The following is an 18,867-nucleotide window of genomic DNA, read 5'->3' as shown; positions in this document are numbered from 1 at the left end:
AAATAGATAGATTTTTTTTCTCCGAGGATAAAGCTAAATGAATCTGTGAGAGCTTGAGTGGGGCTGGATGATACACACGATACACACGATACAGAGGATAAATACTCCGGTGTTAGGTATTTCAATACGCACGGTTTCTTATGCGAAGCTGAACTGGACAGCATCTTATCTGAAACGCATGAGTAAGGGATGAGATCTGCGTTGTCCAGGTTAGAGATCTCATCGACTTGTACTCCGTAGGCTCGTACACTACTAGGTGTTTTATTCTTGATTTAGTCCGACGATGCACTATCGCCATGCTTAATCAACGAGTTACCCGATAGAGAAACTATTGGTTGAGCACCGCATCGCAATGGCAAGATATCCGAGTGTTATGCTATGATTCTCATATTATAATAATGCATACTCCGTTGTTCTATCAACAAGACCAATATTTGGTCATTGTTTTCGGATACCTGCATAGCATACTTGTAGCTGTACGGTGTAAGTTAGCTATTGTCTCTTGACTTGAAAGAGATTAATTGTCTATGGACGTCGTCTCTTCAGACGACATCCTGTCTTGTCTGGGCCTGGGGCATCTCATCCCGAGCGGGCTGGCAACAGACGCTAGCCTAAGCTAAACTAGCTAAAGCTAGGCTAAAGCAACCTAAGTGGGCCGTATCTATCATCAGCCAATAATACCGCAGAACCCCTGAGCTATCCAGTGTTTCCTCCTTTCCCGCAAGACCCGCCCGTCCCTCTTGAGACTGGCGCCAAACCTTTTTAGGCAGTCTTAGTTGGCACCTTTTAATGAGCACAAGTCCCATGCTCGCGGTCATTGGCCAGCTTTCTCCCTCAGTCCCCGCTGGCTCTGGCACTGGCCGCTCTCCTCTTCTGTCCGTCCTCCCTATTCTGTCTGTCTTCTTTTTCTTTCCCTCTTCTCCGTATCTTGTTTCCTCGTTTTGTATGGAGTATCCCTTCTCTTCGTGGATAGATTGTCTGTCTGTCCCTCATTGTGTGTACTTCACTCCTCTACCTTCCTACTGAATATTTGTCTGCTCCTGTAGGCCATACTCGTCAGTCATCCAGGAGATGTGCGTATAGCCTCACGCTGGCTGTGAAATAGGTGCTCCCTTTCGCTGGGACGTCTATCTGAGAGTATCAGAATAGATTCGTTTTCGGCCATCACCCAGACACCGAGTTTTTCTGGTTTCTTTCCGAATCATCGACTACCACTCTTTTCTTTCAAAATGGCTCCCTCACTAAGAGACCACTCATCCTTCGTTCGCCCGTCCACTCGGGACCGGCCCGTGACCAGAGACCAGGCCGATAATTCTCTCGTTATTCCTAGTCGTACTTCATCTTTACATTCTCGTATCACCCAGCCAATTCCTTCGACATTGAACTTGAAGCCCGCACAACGCACGCCAAAGACATTGACCCATGCCTATATGGTCTGTGGTGTCGGTCGGGAGCCGTCCCAATGGGTCAAGGCTCCCGCACCCATCCAAGGAAAGATCCAGCATATGAAGGGCGCAGTCGGCCAGTTCTGGCTGCCTGAAATCCTTGGTAGCAGCCCTCGGCTGGAGCAGGATAATGAAATTGCGCGATCTTTACACGCTGCCATGAGGGTAAGCTACATATTCTTCTTGATAGTGATGATCAGCTACTAACGGAATTCGTCAGGCATGCTTCCCTCATGATGTTGAAATATGCACAGGCAAATCTCAGCCCCACTGCGTTCATCACTCCTTTGTACTCCAACAGGACTCGTCCCACACTCTGTACGGTATCGCACTGCGTGTCTGGTCTCGCGCCGACGAGAAGCGTGCCGAAACCATTCGCGACCTGCGCAAGAAGACCGAGTCCGATTACTACGACAATCCCGACGAAACCTACTGGATTCCTTACTGTTTGAGTTTCTTGTCTCGTTATCCCCTTTATGATCTTCTAGGAGATTACCTCCGTGGCATGTGGATTCACTGGAACAAAGCCACCAACCTATTCCACGCCGAGGAAGTCTCTCGCATCTTGAGCTTCCCCGCTCCTCGCCTGAATGATTTAGTTCGAATTGATATGAAAGACTATGCACTATGCTATCAATTCCCATCTTCGCCAACCGGATTTCAGAACTTTTCCATGTGGCCGTTGTTCAACTGTCTCTCCATCCCTAATATTGTAGGCGTCATTGAGGCAGCTGTTTCCCCGACTCGTCGTATTATCTTTGTCAGCCACTATCCCGCCATGCTCACTATTGCTGCCGAGACTATTCGATTCTGTGTTCGTGTCTATGAATGGAGTGGCCTTTATGTACCAGTGGTGCATGCTCGCCACGCCAAGGAGTTGGTCGAGGAGCCCGGTCCGTACATTCTCGGTATCTCCCCTGAGTGCCGTTCCTTGTTTACCGCACCATCAGATGCTTTGGTTGTCGATTTGGACCGAAACTTTGTCCTCACTTCTAGCCCACCAAACGTTCTCACTCCGGGCCAGCGTACCAAATTCATCAACCGTTTGACTCAGGCCTTGAACGGTGAAGTCACCCCCTCTGGTGTGCCCCAGCATTTGCGTTCTGCATATGGCGGCGGCAAGTTGATCCCAGCCGGCCAGATTATTGTGATGAAGGGTGAAGTTGAGAGTGTTCAGGACCCTGCCTGGTGGAACCAAGATGCTGTTATGAGCGTGACTGACCACGTGTGTGAGAAACTTGTAAGTTTACCAACTCGGTTGTTGTTGTTGTTGTTGTTGTTGTTGTTGTTGTACAATTACTAATTATTTTAGGGACGCAACACCGGTATGAAAGCCATCTTCGGTGGCTCTGTCAAGAAGCCACTCATGACCAAGGTGTCGATGAGACATTTGAACGAGATTGTTCGCGAGCGCAATCAATATTCCCGAGATACTGTGGAAGCTTGGCAGGATTTCATCAATCTCAAGGGACGCATGGACACCGAGATTTCCAAGGTTACCAAGCGGAACAATTTCTTGGTCGAAGAATTGGAGACTTGGAAGCAGCAGGTAAGCATTCTACCATAACTTACCATGAATTGTTTGAATACTGACGGCTCTAGTTCCTCAAATTCCAAGCGTTTGCTGAACAACTCACGAAAGAGACTTCTGAGCTCAAGGTCAAGATCGAAGGACACAAGCGTGAGAACCGCCGCCTCACTGGCCTTATCGACACTCAAAAAGATGACATTACTCGTCTTACTCTTCGTCTATCTGGCACCGAGAAGCAGCGGGATGATGCTTTGGAAGCCTTGGTTCTTCAGCAAGAAATTGCCGAAGAGCTCGAGCGCGAACGTAAGCGCAACCAAAAGGAAATTGCATCCATGGAGCACCGCAGTTCGGCTCTTGCCCGTCAACGCGACGAGGCTCAGAGAATCGTGGTGCACCTGCGCAGCCTGATCGATGGCCAAACCCACCACATGGAGCACATCATTCGCAACCTCGCCAGCTCTACTGATCTTGGTGAATATATTGACCAAGCCCTAGAAAATTCAACCCAAGAGTCAAGTTCTACAGCATCACCTACGCGGTCAATGACAGAAAGTCCCAAACCCATTAAGCGTCTATCCCGACCTGGCTCTCGCGTCCGCCTCTCCAGTGCATTCAACAGCCGCTCCAGCAGTGCAGCTGACAATGTTAGCCCTGAGATGGAGTCCGTCATGGACAAGGCACAGCGACGTCTGTCGCAGATGAGCATGCCTGATGTTGCTGACCGCTACCTGAAGGACAAGACAGATGCCATTGCTGCTATCATCCGCAATATTAGCGAGCAATGCGCTGCAGCAGTTGAAGGATTGCACCTTGCTCAAGATGCTGAGAATGAGGAGGCAGAGGCAGCCAAGGCCGAAGCTCGCCTTGCGCCGGCCAACTCGGCCACTCGTGAAGAAGGCAGCGACGCCGGCGAGAGCGAGAGCGGTTATCTCAATGCTGAGAATCGTGTCTCCAGTATCCCGCCTACGCCGGATCTTGTCCACAACCGTTCTAGCACATCCATGTCAATGGTCAGCACATCGACCGTTGCCGAGCGAACGAGCCAGCAGTATAACCCTGGAGAGATCCCTACCAGGATCGTGGAAGACGAGGATGAGCACCTCCACGAGATGGAAGGTTTCACCGATCCCAATGAAACTCCTACGGTATCCAAGAAGCCAAGTCAGGGTGTTATCAACGCCCCGGCTTCTCGTGTTATTTCGTGAAGTTGAATTCCAATATTCAAGTTGTATGGCAAGAGAACGATTAACGTGGTTGAAGTAGCAACCCCGTGTGGCGGTTGCAAACAGTTTTTGAGCTTTAATTCCAGGCGTAGACGGGTTTGTCTTATCTCTTTTTCTTTTTTTATTGCTATCTATCCCACTTTCAATATCTTTTTTCATTTTCTTGTTTACATTTCTTTTCTTATTTATTCCCCGCAGAAAGTTCAATTGAAGAACTTTTTCAGGTTTTGTATTTTTGATGCCAGAATTGAAGAACTATTTAGTGGATTCTTCTTTTTGATCCTGATAGCAATCAGAGCTTCCTTCCCACGTGCAGATATTCTATCTTATCTCTCCTTCCCTCTCCTGTGTATGTGTGTCTGCATGTTGTTCCTTGAACGACATGTCCCCTTTACTGTATAGAACCCCCCTCCCCGTCCTGCTGTACACCTGCAAACGCATGCAGTTGCAGTTTCACGCGAATACAAGAGTATATATATGTATCGCCTATCCTTGTGTCGGTCTCAAAATGTTGCTATTTCTTTTTTTGCTGACCAGTGTCCTGCCTCGACTCAGAGTCACAATCTCATATGTGAATGTATGTATTTATTCCAAAGTCGAGGGATCAGTTTGGATGATATTCCTGAAGATACTTTTTGTATGATATTTACCCCGTATTTCGTAGGTCTGGAACGGACAGCCAGATGAACCATAGTTTGAAGGACCGAAGATTGCCTCGGTTCTCCACCTGGGGTACATACCCGCTTAGTTAGTTCCTAGTGTAAGCTTGGGGATTGGGACTTGTTCAATATGACATTTATACGTACCTATGGCTCACTCTGTGATCTAATCTGGTTTTACTCTTATATAAGTTATCTGGCAGAGCAAGTTTCTACACCTTAGTGTTAGATTCCTTGCTATCTTGGATCAAATGACGTCGTCCGCTAAACGGCGCCTGCAGGCACTCAGCCAGCAACTCGTCGAAGGAATCCCTGATGCAGGCACATTTGAGGATATACCACGCATTCGTTCCGTGGCGGGGGACTCTGTTGGACAGTATGTTCTATCTCGCTTCTCTTCATGATATCGGACTAATCACGATTGTTAAGACGTGTCAAGGACAAAGTTGTCATTGTAACCGGTATTCCAATCCCGACTGCATTCAATCTTTATACATACTTACCGCTTATCGTCAAGGAGCAAATTCTCCCATCGGAATCGGAAGAGCGAGTGCGCACCAATTTGCGCGCAACGGCGCAAAAGCTGTGTATCTCTGCGACTACGACGATACATACCTGGCCACACACAAGCGGGAAATCGAGTCTCTATACCCCGGTGTCGAGGTACAGATTCGCCAGTTCGATGCTGGGGATGCGCCGTCCGTTAAGAGTGTGGTTGACAATGCAATTGAGAAGTATGGGAGATTGGATATCATGTTTGCGAATGCTGGGGTTGTGGGGTCGACCAAGTTGTTTACGGAGATTGAGCCGGAAGAGTTTATGAGGACTTTGAGGACGAATACATTAGGGTGAGTCTCAAAATCTTCCGAAGAAAGTCTTATTACAGGATCCTGAGAGCAGTAAATGGTGATAAGTGTATTCCTCGCTGCTAAATACGCCGCTCCCGCGATGCAAATCACCTCTCCATCCAAACCCTTTCCCTCCGGATCAATCATCTGCACCGCCTCTGTCGCTGGCCTACGCTCCAACGCCGGTGGAACAGATTACTCCGCCTCCAAAGCTGCGGTAATTAATGTCGCGCAAACAACCTGTTACCAACTCGCCGGTACGGGTGTACGAGTCAACGCTATCTGCCCTGGTGTTATTGAGACGGGTATGACCAAGATCATGTACGATGCTGCGCGGGCGAGAGGCACGGAGAAAAAGATTGGTCAATTGAATCCGTTGGGGAGAGGAGCTGTGGCGGATGAAGTTGCGCGTGTGGCTCTGTTTTTGGGCAGTGATGAGAGTAGTTATGTGAATGGACAGGCTGTGACGGTTTGTGGGGGATTGAGTGCTGGGCATCCGTTTGTGCCTGGGAAGCTTGGTTGATTAGCAATATCTCTCATACAAAAAATCGTATATATATATTTGTTGTAGTATATGAATGTCGAGAATGCCCAAGTTGTAGCCTGACGGTTGAGGCAAGCAAGTTATTGACGTGTACATTAAGCGGGGAAACATGTGACCTGCAGCGGCACGTCATTTTTGTTGCGGGAAAGAGCGGCCAGACTCTTCGAGCTGCTGCATGTTTGGGCCGACAACACACCATGACCATGTCCAAAAACACATCCCAAGAAACCAGAAAGTCCATGCTTCAACATCGTCAGTTATTTACATTATTCGACTTATTTCGTGCTGAACTTTTGAGTGCTTGAACGGTCTCTCCCATCCCTTCCCATCACATTCCTCGAAAAGTTCCAGACGATACACACAACTTTCTATCCTTCGAAATCCTCGCTTATATCCTGACTTCTCACCATTTCTCGTCTTTCTCTCCTCGAATTGGTACAGCTATTCTTGACTCCCATGAAGTTTCATAATTCCTGCCCTCGTTCCCGTTACTCCTCCCACTGCCTTGACCGCCAGTTGAGTCATGGCGGATCCTACTACGTCCACAACGCAACTACAACCAAGACGCTCCTCGTCACAAACATCCTCATCATCTCACAAAAGCCAAAAGGCTAATAGCAACGGAAATGGGAAAACAACAACTCGCCCAAAACAGACTACGAAACGACACTCGGCTGTGTCTGTCGTGTCCTCGAATACCGCTGCGTCGGGAACTCCTGCTGATTTGACTTCCTTCCCTTCCCTGTCGCCGGATAGTTCGCCGAAAGAATTGCGCAGTCAATCTGATATGGACGGCGTGTTTGGACAGGCGACTGCTACACTGACGGAACAGCAACGACACCAGAATGAAGAGGAGAGTCGCCGAGCGGTGATACGCGGTAGACAGGCAGCTCTGGAAAGACTCACATCTTCACTCTCGCAGGGATCAGGTCGTCCTGCTTTATTCGATGATTCGTTTTCGACGTCCGAGGTTCCAGGGGCGTTGCACTTGGCTGATACGATCCATATAGAACATTTGGTGGAGAAGAATGGTGCTGTGAAGCTAGTCCGGCAATTCGCGCGTGACCTTGCAGTGAGAGATGCTGAGATTTCGAAATTGCGAAGGAGGGCTGATGCCCGAGAACGCGAGCTTAAGCGAATGCTTCGAGATGTTGGAGTTTCTAGTCAGGATATTGAACGGCGTTTATATGATTTGGAAAATCCCTCGCCGAAAATTGAGTCTCCTGCGGAGCCGGATGGTATCCATAAGCTGGTAACAAAATCTAGTATCAATGGGCTCATGGGCCAGGCCATGCGAGACCCTGTGGGCGAGTTTGATTCTGACGATACGGATCTACAAGCGACACTTCGACCGCATCGGAATGATAGTGATGCAAAGTCGGGAACCTCGAGCATAGAGTCTGGTACCCAGAGGAGACAGGGAACTGTCCGTATATGGCAGGATTATATTTTTGGAACTGTTAGCGACAGTCGTAGGACCAGCCGAGGTAGTAGCGTGGCAACGGATGCAGACGATATTGACGAAGTCGCTGGGGCTCCTCGAATTACATCGAACAATACGTCTGGTCGTCGAAAGGGGTTAGATGAGAGGCTATTCCAACCTCCGACTAGCCGTGCATCTTCACCGGCGGGAGTGAAACTCTCAAATGCTGGAGACACATCTAGCTTACATTCGCGAAAGTCCTCCAAATCTGTCTCTTCTTGGACGGTCAAATTATTTGCAGGTGGCTCTCAGAACAAGGATGCTCAGGGTGCGTCCAGTGCAGATCGGAGCCGAGCATCTTCTCTAGGGGAGGATAAACTCAAAAACATTTCTAAAGCGTCATCAAATCTTACCGGGAAGAATGGGCTTTCCGCCGTGGCTGCTTTGAAGCGCATTAACAGCTATAGCGGGGCCAATGGTCTTCCTAACGCCTCTACGACTTCTGCGCCTAGCAGGTTAGGTCTTCAACGACGTGTCACGGGATCAAATGTACCTCAAATCCCCAATGCAGACCGCAGCAACGGTGCGGTAGCAACTAATCTCGGCCCTGTTGAAATGGATGCTATTCTTCCTATGGAGTCTCGACCACCAGCTCTGAGCGAATACAACTTCAACTACCAATCAGACGGTTTGTTGACGGATCGTTTTGGTTTTATATACGATCAGCGGCGGAAAAAAAGACAAAAAGAAGCTGCTTTGTTGAGGAAAACTGCCAACAGAAAGAGCCTTACCGAGACGATCAATAGCCATCGCAGCGGTGACCTCACCGAGGAAGGTGAAGAGGAAGAGCAGACAGGGCTTGGCTTAACGATTCCAGATCAGTTAGAAACCCCAATTTCAGTCGATGAAGTCGATAACGAAAGTTCAGTCACGAAGCGTTGGCAAGACTATCTTCGTATTGCAACACGACCAACGGAACTGCTATCACATACACCTTCCACCGCACCGATCATTGGTGTTTCTGCTTCTGATGAACCTCCTAAGAGAGTGGCATCTACTGTTGCTCTTGACAAGGCTGGAGCGCCGTCAGTCAGTCCGAATTCACAACCGACATCCTCAACTTCGACTATTGTAGCAGATTCGCCTGAATTTGCCAATGTAGCGGCTCGGTCACAGACAACCACGATCAGCGTACCTAACGAGCAGGAGCCGGTCAAACTTTTACTGGAGCAGTTGACTGAACTTCACGATGTCCTTCAGCGCGAAAGAACGGCTAGATGGAATGAATTTCTTCGTAAAGTCCGCGCAGAACGCCGTCGGGAAGGTGAAGCCGCTGCAGCACAGGATCCTGAACGTGCCAGCATGTCGCTAAACATGCCTGAAGCTACCTTGGCTGATGGTGAAGTTGTTGGTATCGCAGGCCTGGGCAACAAGGGTAAAGTTGGACGGAATAAGTGGCGAGAATTTCGGTCGTTGGTCCTCTCCGGTATTCCGGTCGCCCATCGTCCAAAGATTTGGGCAGAATGCAGCGGGGCTTCAGCGATGCGTATCCCTGGGTATTATGACGATCTGGTCAATATGGTTAATGTTGTTGACGTCGACCCTACTATCGTTGCGCAGATCGACATGGATATTCATCGTACGTTGACCGACAATGTGTTCTTCCGGAACGGACCTGGCGTGGCGAAGCTACGAGATGTTTTGCTAGCTTACTCTCGTCGTAATCCTGAGGTTGGGTATTGTCAAGGAATGAATCTCATTGCTGGTTCTCTCCTATTGACTACGCCAACGGCTGAGGATGCATTCTGGATCATGACATCAATGATTGAGAATATCCTGCCTCAACATTATTATGACCACGGTCTGCTTGCATCTCGAGCAGACCAGCAAGTCTTACGTCAATACATTACAGAAGTCCTTCCTCGACTCTCTGCCCATCTGGACGAACTTGGTGTCGAGCTAGAGGCTTTGACTTTCCAATGGTTCTTATCCGTGTTTACCGATTGTCTATCCGCCGAAGCCTTGTATCGTGTCTGGGACGTAGTTTTGTGTCTAAATGTCACTAGCACAACTCGAGAAAGAGCGACACCAACAGCTACTACAACTGGACCGAAGAAAGTCTCAGAAGATGACGCCGCAGCTGCAAGTGGAGGTGGCAGCACATTCTTGTTTCAAGTTGCATTGGCTTTATTGAAACTAAACGAGCAACAACTCCTGACAACCTGCCAGACACCTGCTGCAGTTTATACCTATGTCAACCATCAAATGACCAACCATGCAATCAGTATTGATGGTCTGATCCAAGCATCCGAGGCGTTGAGGAATGTGATTCGGAGGGAAGATGTCGTTTCCAGGCGAGCAGCTGCTTTGAGACAGATGAAGAACGACGGATACTCTTATCAAAGCTCAAACAATTCCGATGAATGATCCCCTTTCCCAGCGACAGAGCTTCACTCCTTAGAATTTTTCCTTTGTTTGTTTGCAATACACTATACCACTTTATTTCCAATCCTTCAGCGCCATTTTCAGTTTGCATCAGGCGGGCTCTTTTTTTTTTACCGAGATGGGAAGTACACGCAAAAGCATACAATGATACCCAACTCTTTTTAGTATTCTTGCCTGTTTTTCCAAGCGCATTTGGGGATTGTGGTTTTTGGGAGTCGTGAGATGCTGCATTTTTGGGAGTCAATATCATAACATAAGTTACTAGACTGATTGAATTTCTGGCATAGCATACATTGAAAAGAATCAAATATACGAGGTTATAAATATTTACTAGTTTCGATAAGTTATTTTTTTTAGTAACTAAGCACGCTAATAATGCCATTGATACTGTGTCAGAACTTAAACGTAATACTGTTTCACCAAAAAGGACGCCCTTCAAGAGACTCTGGTATTTTTGTGGTATTTGCGAACCGTTCCGTAGTTCAACTTCTGTATTCTGCTAGTCACGTGACTTTCGTCCCAACATTGAATGATTAATCATTGAAGTTGAACATCCTGAATGAATCACGTGAGTGATCTACGACTTACCCTATAATCGACGTCACAGCCTTCAACCTATCTGCTTAGCTCACAATCAACGAAAGCGAACATTGATACCCAGGAAGTCTATATAAGTGTATCCTAGAGCAGGCTGTACTAATTATTCTGCACGAGGAGTTAATCGACAATTCAAGATGGCGTCGTCATCTAGGCCATCTAGCAGCCTTCTCTAGTACGTCCTATTTCTTCTCATAAATCTGTACGGTTTATCAGTTTAACTAATGGGTCCAACAGCTCTTGTATAGCCCACGGCACGACGATATTAGCCGAACATTCTTCTCCAGGAGCATCATCCACATCCGCCTCATCACTCGCATCCATCATCCTCCCCAAAATCTCACACGACAAACCCCAAAAACTCACATATACGCACGACCGACTGTTTGTACATTACATCGCCGACTCACCCTCCAGCCAAGATGGTGGCAGCGGCAGTAAAAATGGCAGTACCGAACCCGACTCCCACTCCTCCCTAAGCTACCTCGTCGTGGCAACCGCCGAACAAGGCCGACGCATCCCCTTCGCATTCCTCCTCGAAGCAAAACGGAAATTTTTGTCTGCCTACCCACCATCCACCACCGATTTCTCCACACTACCAGCCTACGGCTGCGCGGCATACAACTCCGAGCTTCGCGCGTTATTGCAGCAATTCAACACCGCTCCACCATCAGATTCACTCGCTTCTGCGCGCAGGGAGATTGATAGTGTACGGGATATTATGACGGAGAATATTGAGCGGGTGCTTGAGCGGGGGGAGAGGATTGATTTATTGGTTGATAAGACCGATCGCTTGGGCGGGAGTGCGCATGATTTTAGGATGAGGTCGAGAGGGTTAAGGAGGAGGATGTGGTGGAAGAATGTTAAAGTTATGTTTTTGTTGGGTGTTGTGCTTGTGTTTTTGATTTATTTGTTTGTTGGGATGGGGTGTGGTTTGCCGAGTTGGGGGAGGTGTATTGGGAAGTGATTGACCCGAGTCTTGAGACTCGAAGGAGGAAGAGTTGGTGATTGTGTATAGCAAATGTCTAGGTATTTACTTGCATGGAGTGAATCGAACTTTGAGTATGTATTATATTCCACTAAACGCTAGTATACTACGATATGTCTCTCATCATCAAACCCGTGATATCATTGAAGTTCTCAAAACGAGTCTGCAGATGAGCCAGTAACAAAATTTGTGATTCATATAGGAGTTACTGGGTGTTCAATCTACGCCAGCCGTATACCTCATAAACCATGAAATTATAGGTTAATGCGGAGATATTCTGGCGTCTCGTAAGAGTTCGAGAGTTCGACAAGAGAGGGGAAACAAACAAATGAACTGTGAGATTTTTCATTTTGATTCAGCTGTAGGAACTTCGGAGGTTGCCACACAACTAGTATGTATGACATTAGAATAAGGGAAACAGAGGATTGAGAAATTTCTCTGCATCTCGAGTCCCGAGCTGGTGATTGTCTACCTCGTTGAAACGACCCATCCAAGTCCATAAGGTAGACAACGGCGTTTTTCTTTTTTGTATGAAGACTCAAAACTTCGCGCCTTTCCCATTTCATGACCATGTAGCAGATAAGCAAAAACATACGCACACACAACACACCCCTATTTCCATTCCGTCTGCTTTACCATAACGACATGAAAAAAAAATTTCTTGGAAGTAGAAAAAATTTTGTTGATTTTTCATTTCTGCCGTCTTGCTAACATAATCATGCTGAAAGAGCAGCCTTCCTGGCCTCACGACCCTTGCCAACGCGCTCCAAGAGGTTTTCACGGTCCTTATCCAACTTGAGCTTGGTGATGACGACCTTGGAAGGGTGGATGCCGAGAGGGACGCTCTGGCCGTTGGACTTTTCGCGGACAACACGCTCGATGTGGATGGCGTACTTGAGACGGTAGACGCTGGTGACCTTGCCCTCACGACCCTTGTTGGAGCCTCGAACGATGGTGACTTCGTCGTCCTTACGGATGGGGATGGATCGGACCTGAAGATGTGATGTTAGTATATTTATTGTTCCATGTCGATAGTCGTATCCAATTCATGGTTCCTCCTTCTTCGAGGATTTATGTTCTTCGCAGAAAGAATATGTGCAGTTCGAGGGACGGTTCGTACATTGTGCTTCTCACGGAGCTCTTTGCTGAGGGGAGCGCTCATGATGACTCGTCGCTCGCTGGAAGGAGCACTGAAGTGAGCCTTACGCGACTTTCGTCGCGAGGAGGCGACGGCTGTTGTAGACAAAAATCCCATCAGTGACTTGATTCTCCAAATGCTGCAATTCAACGCCCGTCCAAAGTCCAAAACCATTCAATAATATTCCATCGATGATCTTGACAAGTCTTCCTTCTATTTGCCAAATTCAATCAGAATACATACCGTGATATGTCTTGGTCATTTTGCAGAGCCGGTGTCGAATGGCAAAAATGGGCTCTGTAAAAGGGTGTTGTCGTCTGCGTCGTCGTGATCATCTAAGATCTTGAAATGTTAGCCGAAAATGTGCGCTTCGAATGTTTCTCAGTGTGCGTCACATGACTACGCTAAGCGGAGACTGGGATTGGTTGGCGCGTACTCCATTGCGCTTTACTGTTCTTGGAACGCCAAGCCATTGTAGATGCCTCCGCGCTTTAAGTTTAACGCGACAGTTCGTCCATTCTTGGATCAATCCTCAAGGTCTTGCGTTCTCACTTTCGTTGCGGTTGAATGTTCATCTTTGATCAAGCAATGATAGAGGATAGGCGTTGCTGTGAGCGGCCATTCTTGAAGAGATAATATGTCGTCCTATCCCAATTATCATAATTCATACCGATACCCCAACGAACAGAACTCGAGAAGAAACCATCAGCCCGTACAGCAGCAACAGCAGCAACCTGTGCAACTCCTCAAGGGTATATAGAAGCGACCTGTTCTTGGAATAATCAAAAAGCAAACCGGTCATATTCGAACAGCAACGACGCGTAGCACAGTCAGGATCCGTCTAGCTTTGCGCATTTACCAGCTGCCCTCGGTAGGTATAGTCAAACCACGCGCACGGATGAGAATACGCAGAGAAGCACTGGATTTAATAATTTGGTGTACGCTTCTTCGCTACCTCCAGATTATATCAAAGACTCGGGAACATCGCAGTCGAATGTTGGTGGTCAAGGCTCGAGTAATCCTAACAGCCACTATCAGAGTGCTCCGGCTTCATATAATTACCCATCCCAAACCTCAGTTTCGAATTCTGCGGCGCATACTCAGGCGATCATGAACTATAATCAACAGACCCAGCAAGCATCTAGCGCTACCTCTCGGACATGGGCCACTCCATATACGTACCAAAATACTTCGGTGAATAATAATGATGCGTTAAGACAGTGCGAGCCTACTCATATGACATCACCGAAAGTGAACCAAAGCACACAGCAATCGCGGAAGGTTGCTGCTTATAAGAGTCCGCCTATTACTTATTCTACTACAAATGCGACGTTGAATGCGCCTTCATATCCACAAACGTCCCACGGATACAGCTCCTATACAGCAACACGTCGTCTATATTCAATCCTAGTCATATAGTGACCGCTCCGGAGACTTCGTCTGCGATCAATCAAGACTATCCTCAAGTGACAGAAGCGGCAACTACCACTCAGACCTCGCCCATCAAAGGTCCCAGTACATCAACCCAGTGATCTCTATGCTCAGCAATACTTTTTCGCAGAGGAACGTGCTAGAGCAGCCGAAGCAGAAATGGAGGCGCGAAGGAAAGAAGTCGAGGTACAAGCTCAGGCGGAAGCCGTCGCAAGGGCTGCAGAGGAGGCGTTGGCCGCAGCAGGTGCACAAGCGACGCCTACAAGCGCCACCAAGGGAAAATCAACCAATTCGAAACCTGCCAAAAAAAAACACTTCTAAAAAGAGAACATCAGCGAAGAAGAAAGTCGCCGAGAAGGAAGCTGCTCCTGCGGATTTGCAAGACCCAGAAGGCGATGATATGGCTGTTGAAATGCGGATGATGCTGGAGAAGCTTCGCGGTATGCGGAGTAAAGACCCTTCATTGTTCGCTAAGCTATGGGATGATCTTAAAGAACCAAAAAAAACCCCCCGTGCATGCCCAAATAGCTTCAACATCGGAGCAGGACTCAGCTGCTGCTCCGAGTCAGTCTACTTCAAAACCATATCCGGCTACTAGCACTCCCAATAAATTGAACAAGGATGGACTACCAGGTCTTGGGAGGTTCCCTGCACAGCGGCGCAGAAGACAAGAAAAGTGGCTCTGCGGCAGCTGCTCAAGTCAATGTTAATTCGATGCTTAATCAACAGCATCAACAATATCCTGCGCCTGTTGCTAACCAGCCAGTTGCGCAGACACAGCAGAGTGCATCAAATTCTGGTCCGTCCAAATCAAAGGCCAAGGCGAGTCCAGCACAAGAGGCTGCACGGCCAGCGGCAACCCAGCAGAAATTAGCCAAGGCTGTTTCGGAGTACCTGAGCAAAGACACTGCAAATAAAGGCAAACAATGCTCATCAGATTCTCTCATGCTTCTCTTACGAAACAATCCAACATATCCAGATGTTTGTGCTCAATGGGAAACTCGCGGATTCGCGTTGAATAGACAAGACATGGCTAGATTTCTTCTTGCAGCAGTCCCCGCGCTCCTGAGCAACAATAATGGACAGGAACAGAAGAAGGCGGAAGCAAGCAAAAATACTCCTCCATCATATGCAACTCCGTCTCTCTCTTCCCCTGACTACGGCGCAACCTCCACAACATTCACAATCTGCACAATCTGCACAAACTGCACATCCTCTATCATTACCACCCCCCGCCACCCCCGTCACAACCGTCTCAACCAATTCAACAATCTCCACCACCCCAAGCTCCAGCACCAGCACTACCTCAAGGTGTGCCCACATCTGACCTGAATATCGTTTACTATCAACCAGGAGCAAAGGCGTCCCGACCCCGTGCATCGACAGGTACAGCTGGCTCATCAGAGCAAAAGAAAGAGAAAAAGTCTCTGCAGCGCCCGCGAAAATCAGACGGAGCATGGATATCGAACACGCCTGTCGGACCAAAGGCTGAAGTGGCAAAGAAGAGACTGTTTTCCGAGATTGTGGACATGTTTCAAATGAGTAGTGACGACGAAGATGGATTTTCTCGCTCAACCACTAATATGAATCTGAACCTTGCCCAACGACCAAGCTTTCCAGATCCTGGCCCAGACGTCATGGATCTCGGCACGGACTCACCACATCCAGCCGAACAGAATGTCACTGATTCTCGTGCTGAAATGGCCGAACCTGAAATTGAGTTCGACCCTGATGACGAGTTTGTCCTTCGTGAGATTAAACGTCTTCCGAATATTACCTAGCCTCTGAACCCGTCAGCTGCATTGAATTGAGTCTACTATAACCCTCAATCTATTGCGCGGGATGTCATGCTTGCTACCGGTCGCCATCCGTCTGAAAGACCCCTGAACTTTCACCTGATGCATCTGATACAGACATTTACGGGGTTCACTTTGCGCTCAGATCTTGAAACTGTCAAGTGGGATCTAGTTGACCCAGGCGGGCCTTCCATGCCAGTCGTTGAACTCGAGGATATTTTCCTTGAGCCTCCTCAGCTCACTCGTAAAAGGCGTCGTCGTCGTCGTCGCGACGCATCACGTGATGACCCGGACGCCAAAGGCCCCACTTCAGATAGTCGACCTCAGCCGAGCCAAACAACTGCAGCACTTGGACAACAACTTCTTCCTTCTGTTTCTACACCTGACGGTGCGCGCGATTCAATGGCTGGTACACCGACCACTAATCAGAGGAACGGTCGTCGCGGCCGACCGCCCGGCGCCAAAAACAAAAAGCCTCCGAAAGCTGCCTTGACAGACTTGGCTGAGACCGCGACTGGGCCTTCTACGAGAAACGTTCAAACCTCCGTGTCTGCTCCTGCTTCCTCCGTACCCGAGCCTTCATATCCTATGTTTACGTGTGAATGGGCGTCGTGTCCCGCGCAACTCCACGACGTCCATACGTTGGAGCGCCATGTTGTTAGAAACCACGTCTCTGGACAAACAACATGTCAATGGCAGAACTGCCCCAATTACACAACAGAGTGTAGCGGCGAAGGTCTGATGAAGCATTTGCTAAAAGTACATATCCGACCTCTGGCATGGAAGTACGGAGATCGGCCGTCCGTCAACGGAACTGGTGAGAAAGAGATTACCTCCTCGCAGGTTACTGTTACTGTGTCATGAATGAATTATTAAGGATGAACTCTTCGTTTTCCTTTTCTCTTCCTGTTAATAGATTACAACATCGATCGCTATTTGATTACGAATGGCTTGCATGTCACGCCTGATGCTACTACAGCGAGTGAAAGCGATGCCCTCATCTTTCCCGTTGGACCGACCCCGATTCGCGCATTCAACAGATTGTACGGCAACCAGAAACCCACGGACCGAGCACGACAGGTGTTAAGGGCGGTACAGAAGCGACGCAAACGTGTAGGTATTGGTCTTGAGCAAGGAGGATGCGAATTCTCGACGCCCGTGCGAAACAAGCTATTCGTGAACGACGAGGAGTTTTACGAAGTGGTGACGGATGATGAGGAGGGAACGGACAATTGGTTCTCACAGGATGTTTCTTCCTAGGAGGATTTGTTACAATATCTTTTCTGGATGGATGGTCAGAAACTTTTACAGTATTTAGGTAAGGAGGAGTGCAAGGACGGTGTTTGGCGCTGGTTCTATTAAACAGGAAAGGTTTCAACATCTTAACCACATTGCGAATATCATTTTAATTCCTTCCATCCTCTTGACAGTAACGAGTAGATATATAAAACCATCCTCGTAATACGGATCCATTCATATCAAACCAACAGCCATAAACGACCCTCTTGCGGAAATCTAAGTTGTCTTCCCAGCACTCCCTCTCGAAGCCACCGCAGCGGCAGGCGAAAAACCAACTGGATCCGCACCAACAGGGATCTTCTTGTCTGTGGCTGTCGTCGATGAAGTTGATAGAGGAGACTGTGAGTCGTCTTTGGCATTGACTTCGAGGAAATGGTAGAGGACTATAAGGAGCATGGCGACTGAGCCGAGGAAGATGGCGAGACGGAAGAGGTCGTCGTCGGAGATCATTTTTTAAATAGCGGTTTAAAGGCGATTGAGACGTTGGAAAGGTTGTTTGTATGTCAATTGGAGAGACTTCTGTGGTGTGGTTGTTAGTTTGGAGTGGTCGGAGAGCTGCGTCTGGCCAGCTTGCAGTTGCGGATGTAGGACGGGAGTGGCGCGACGGGTTCAACGCACCTTCTTCACGAATGATAATTTTTCAGAATCATACGTGTTATCGATAGATAATCGGTCCTCAAGACAAGGAGGAATTGTTTGCGCGTCTGCGTGTTCAGTCCGAGATGTTTGCTGTCCAACTAAGGCTGGCAGACTAAGAGGTCGCGATAGGGCCGTCGCAATAAGCACCCGGCTCCACTGTCCAAGCACTCGATCGTCAAAGTTTCAATTGAGCGCTTTCTCTCAGGAAATACATCTACGTCCTCTGTTGCGTATACTGACTGAATAGCTTTGAAGCGTCGCGAGTACAGAGCACATTATTCGAGTTCAATGCTACCAGAGCATATTCATACAGCGTGGCCTATAGCGACTCTCATTATACAGGTGCAACGGCTAAGTGGCTGACAGATCTGCAACGGTTTTCTACTAAGCCGTAACGTTGTTCCAGTCCGTGGTTGTCCATCCATCCATTTCTAGATTGTCCCCTCTCCATCATTGATTCTCTCTTCCTCTTTCATCGAATATCTTTCTCATTCTCTTTCATCATCATCATCCAATTGTCCGCTACTCACTGACTCACGGCCGTAACTTCTCGGATACCCCTCGTTGTCAGTGTCACTCGGTACTACCTGTCCACGTGATTTTCCGACCATTTCTTTAAACGAGAGTTCAAGACTCCTTGGCTTCACCCTTCATTTCATCGACCGACCGTATATCTGACCCTGACTTCGTTTGCTGTCGCAGATTCATCGCAGTCATTGCGGCCCCTGTTCAGCCGCCGTCCGATAGATTGTCGGCCAGTTATTCTACTCCAGAGCGCCCTTTTCGCGTCGTGACGAATGCTTCGTCTTCGCATAGAGGTTGTCTTGGGCTCGACAGTACTCATTCTACTGTGAATACTAC

At 48.2% G+C, this 18,867-nt stretch overlaps 8 protein-coding genes across 8 annotated transcripts, besides 1 other annotated feature; 6 read left to right on the top strand and 2 right to left on the bottom strand.

Annotated features, from left to right (window-relative positions):
* The first annotated feature begins 965 nt into the window (after nt 1–965).
* On the top strand, nt 966–4,466 carry TSTA_020180 (DENN (AEX-3) domain protein). Its single transcript, XM_002484148.1, has 4 exons — nt 966–1,610; nt 1,666–2,685; nt 2,758–2,994; nt 3,048–4,466. Exons 1-4 carry the CDS (start codon nt 1,230–1,232, stop codon nt 4,179–4,181), a joined length of 2,772 nt encoding a protein of 923 aa, XP_002484193.1. The 5' UTR covers nt 966–1,229; the 3' UTR covers nt 4,182–4,466.
* Nucleotides 2,703–2,737: a microsatellite.
* A 508-nt stretch (nt 4,467–4,974) lies between the features above and the next one.
* On the top strand, nt 4,975–6,229 carry TSTA_020170 (3-oxoacyl-(acyl-carrier-protein) reductase; the record flags this gene model as incomplete). Its single annotated transcript, XM_002484147.1, has 4 exons — nt 4,975–5,234; nt 5,288–5,319; nt 5,376–5,706; nt 5,773–6,229. Exons 1-4 carry the CDS (start codon nt 5,110–5,112, stop codon nt 6,227–6,229), a joined length of 945 nt encoding a protein of 314 aa, XP_002484192.1. The 5' UTR covers nt 4,975–5,109.
* Nucleotides 6,230–6,773: 544 nt separating this feature from the next.
* On the top strand, nt 6,774–10,396 carry TSTA_020160 (TBC domain protein, putative; the record flags this gene model as incomplete). Its single annotated transcript, XM_002484146.1, has 1 exon — nt 6,774–10,396. The coding sequence occupies one exon, from the start codon at nt 6,774–6,776 to the stop codon at nt 10,098–10,100; it is 3,327 nt and encodes a 1,108-aa protein (XP_002484191.1). The 3' UTR covers nt 10,101–10,396.
* A 347-nt stretch (nt 10,397–10,743) lies between these two features.
* On the top strand, nt 10,744–11,984 carry TSTA_020150 (synaptobrevin-like protein Sybl1, putative). Its single transcript, XM_002484145.1, has 2 exons — nt 10,744–10,890; nt 10,953–11,984. The coding sequence occupies exons 1-2, from the start codon at nt 10,853–10,855 to the stop codon at nt 11,680–11,682; spliced, it is 768 nt and encodes a 255-aa protein (XP_002484190.1). The 5' UTR covers nt 10,744–10,852; the 3' UTR covers nt 11,683–11,984.
* Nucleotides 11,985–12,419: 435 nt separating this feature from the next.
* TSTA_020140 (60S ribosomal protein L26) lies at nt 12,420–12,958 on the bottom strand (the record flags this gene model as incomplete). The annotated part of the gene is made up of 2 exons (XM_002484144.1): nt 12,420–12,695; nt 12,824–12,958. 2 exons carry the CDS (start codon nt 12,956–12,958, stop codon nt 12,420–12,422), a joined length of 411 nt encoding a protein of 136 aa, XP_002484189.1.
* Nucleotides 12,959–13,951: 993 nt separating this feature from the next.
* On the top strand, nt 13,952–14,593 carry TSTA_020130 (uncharacterized protein; the record flags this gene model as incomplete). Its single annotated transcript, XM_002484143.1, has 3 exons — nt 13,952–14,234; nt 14,261–14,356; nt 14,403–14,593. The coding sequence occupies 3 exons, from the start codon at nt 13,952–13,954 to the stop codon at nt 14,591–14,593; spliced, it is 570 nt and encodes a 189-aa protein (XP_002484188.1).
* Nucleotides 14,594–14,893: 300 nt separating this feature from the next.
* On the top strand, nt 14,894–17,328 carry TSTA_020120 (C2H2 finger domain protein, putative; the record flags this gene model as incomplete). The annotated part of the gene is made up of 4 exons (XM_002484142.1): nt 14,894–15,583; nt 15,634–16,033; nt 16,085–16,885; nt 16,985–17,328. The coding sequence occupies 4 exons, from the start codon at nt 14,894–14,896 to the stop codon at nt 17,326–17,328; spliced, it is 2,235 nt and encodes a 744-aa protein (XP_002484187.1).
* A 213-nt stretch (nt 17,329–17,541) lies between these two features.
* Nucleotides 17,542–17,817, bottom strand: TSTA_020110 (uncharacterized protein; the record flags this gene model as incomplete). The annotated part of the gene is made up of 2 exons (XM_002484141.1): nt 17,542–17,583; nt 17,620–17,817. 2 exons carry the CDS (start codon nt 17,815–17,817, stop codon nt 17,542–17,544), a joined length of 240 nt encoding a protein of 79 aa, XP_002484186.1.
* Between the last annotated feature and the right edge of the window lie 1,050 nt (nt 17,818–18,867).

The sequence above is a fragment of the Talaromyces stipitatus genome, genomic scaffold (assembly GCF_000003125.1).
Source record: "Talaromyces stipitatus ATCC 10500 scf_1105507295549 genomic scaffold, whole genome shotgun sequence".
Classification (NCBI taxonomy): domain Eukaryota; kingdom Fungi; phylum Ascomycota; class Eurotiomycetes; order Eurotiales; family Trichocomaceae; genus Talaromyces; species Talaromyces stipitatus.
This window is presented reverse-complemented; position numbering and strand designations above follow the sequence as displayed.

Coding starts and splice junctions, on each gene's coding strand:
- TSTA_020180 (XM_002484148.1), top strand. CDS start 1,230: ATGGCTCCCTCACTAAGAGACCACTCATCCTTCGTTCGCCCGTCCACT. Junction 2,686..2,757: donor ACCACGTGTGTGAGAAACTT/GTAAGTTTACCA, acceptor TAATTATTTTAG/GGACGCAACACCGGTATGAA. Junction 2,995..3,047: donor TGGAGACTTGGAAGCAGCAG/GTAAGCATTCTA, acceptor TGACGGCTCTAG/TTCCTCAAATTCCAAGCGTT.
- TSTA_020150 (XM_002484145.1), top strand. CDS start 10,853: ATGGCGTCGTCATCTAGGCCATCTAGCAGCCTTCTCTA. Junction 10,891..10,952: donor CCATCTAGCAGCCTTCTCTA/GTACGTCCTATT, acceptor TGGGTCCAACAG/CTCTTGTATAGCCCACGGCA.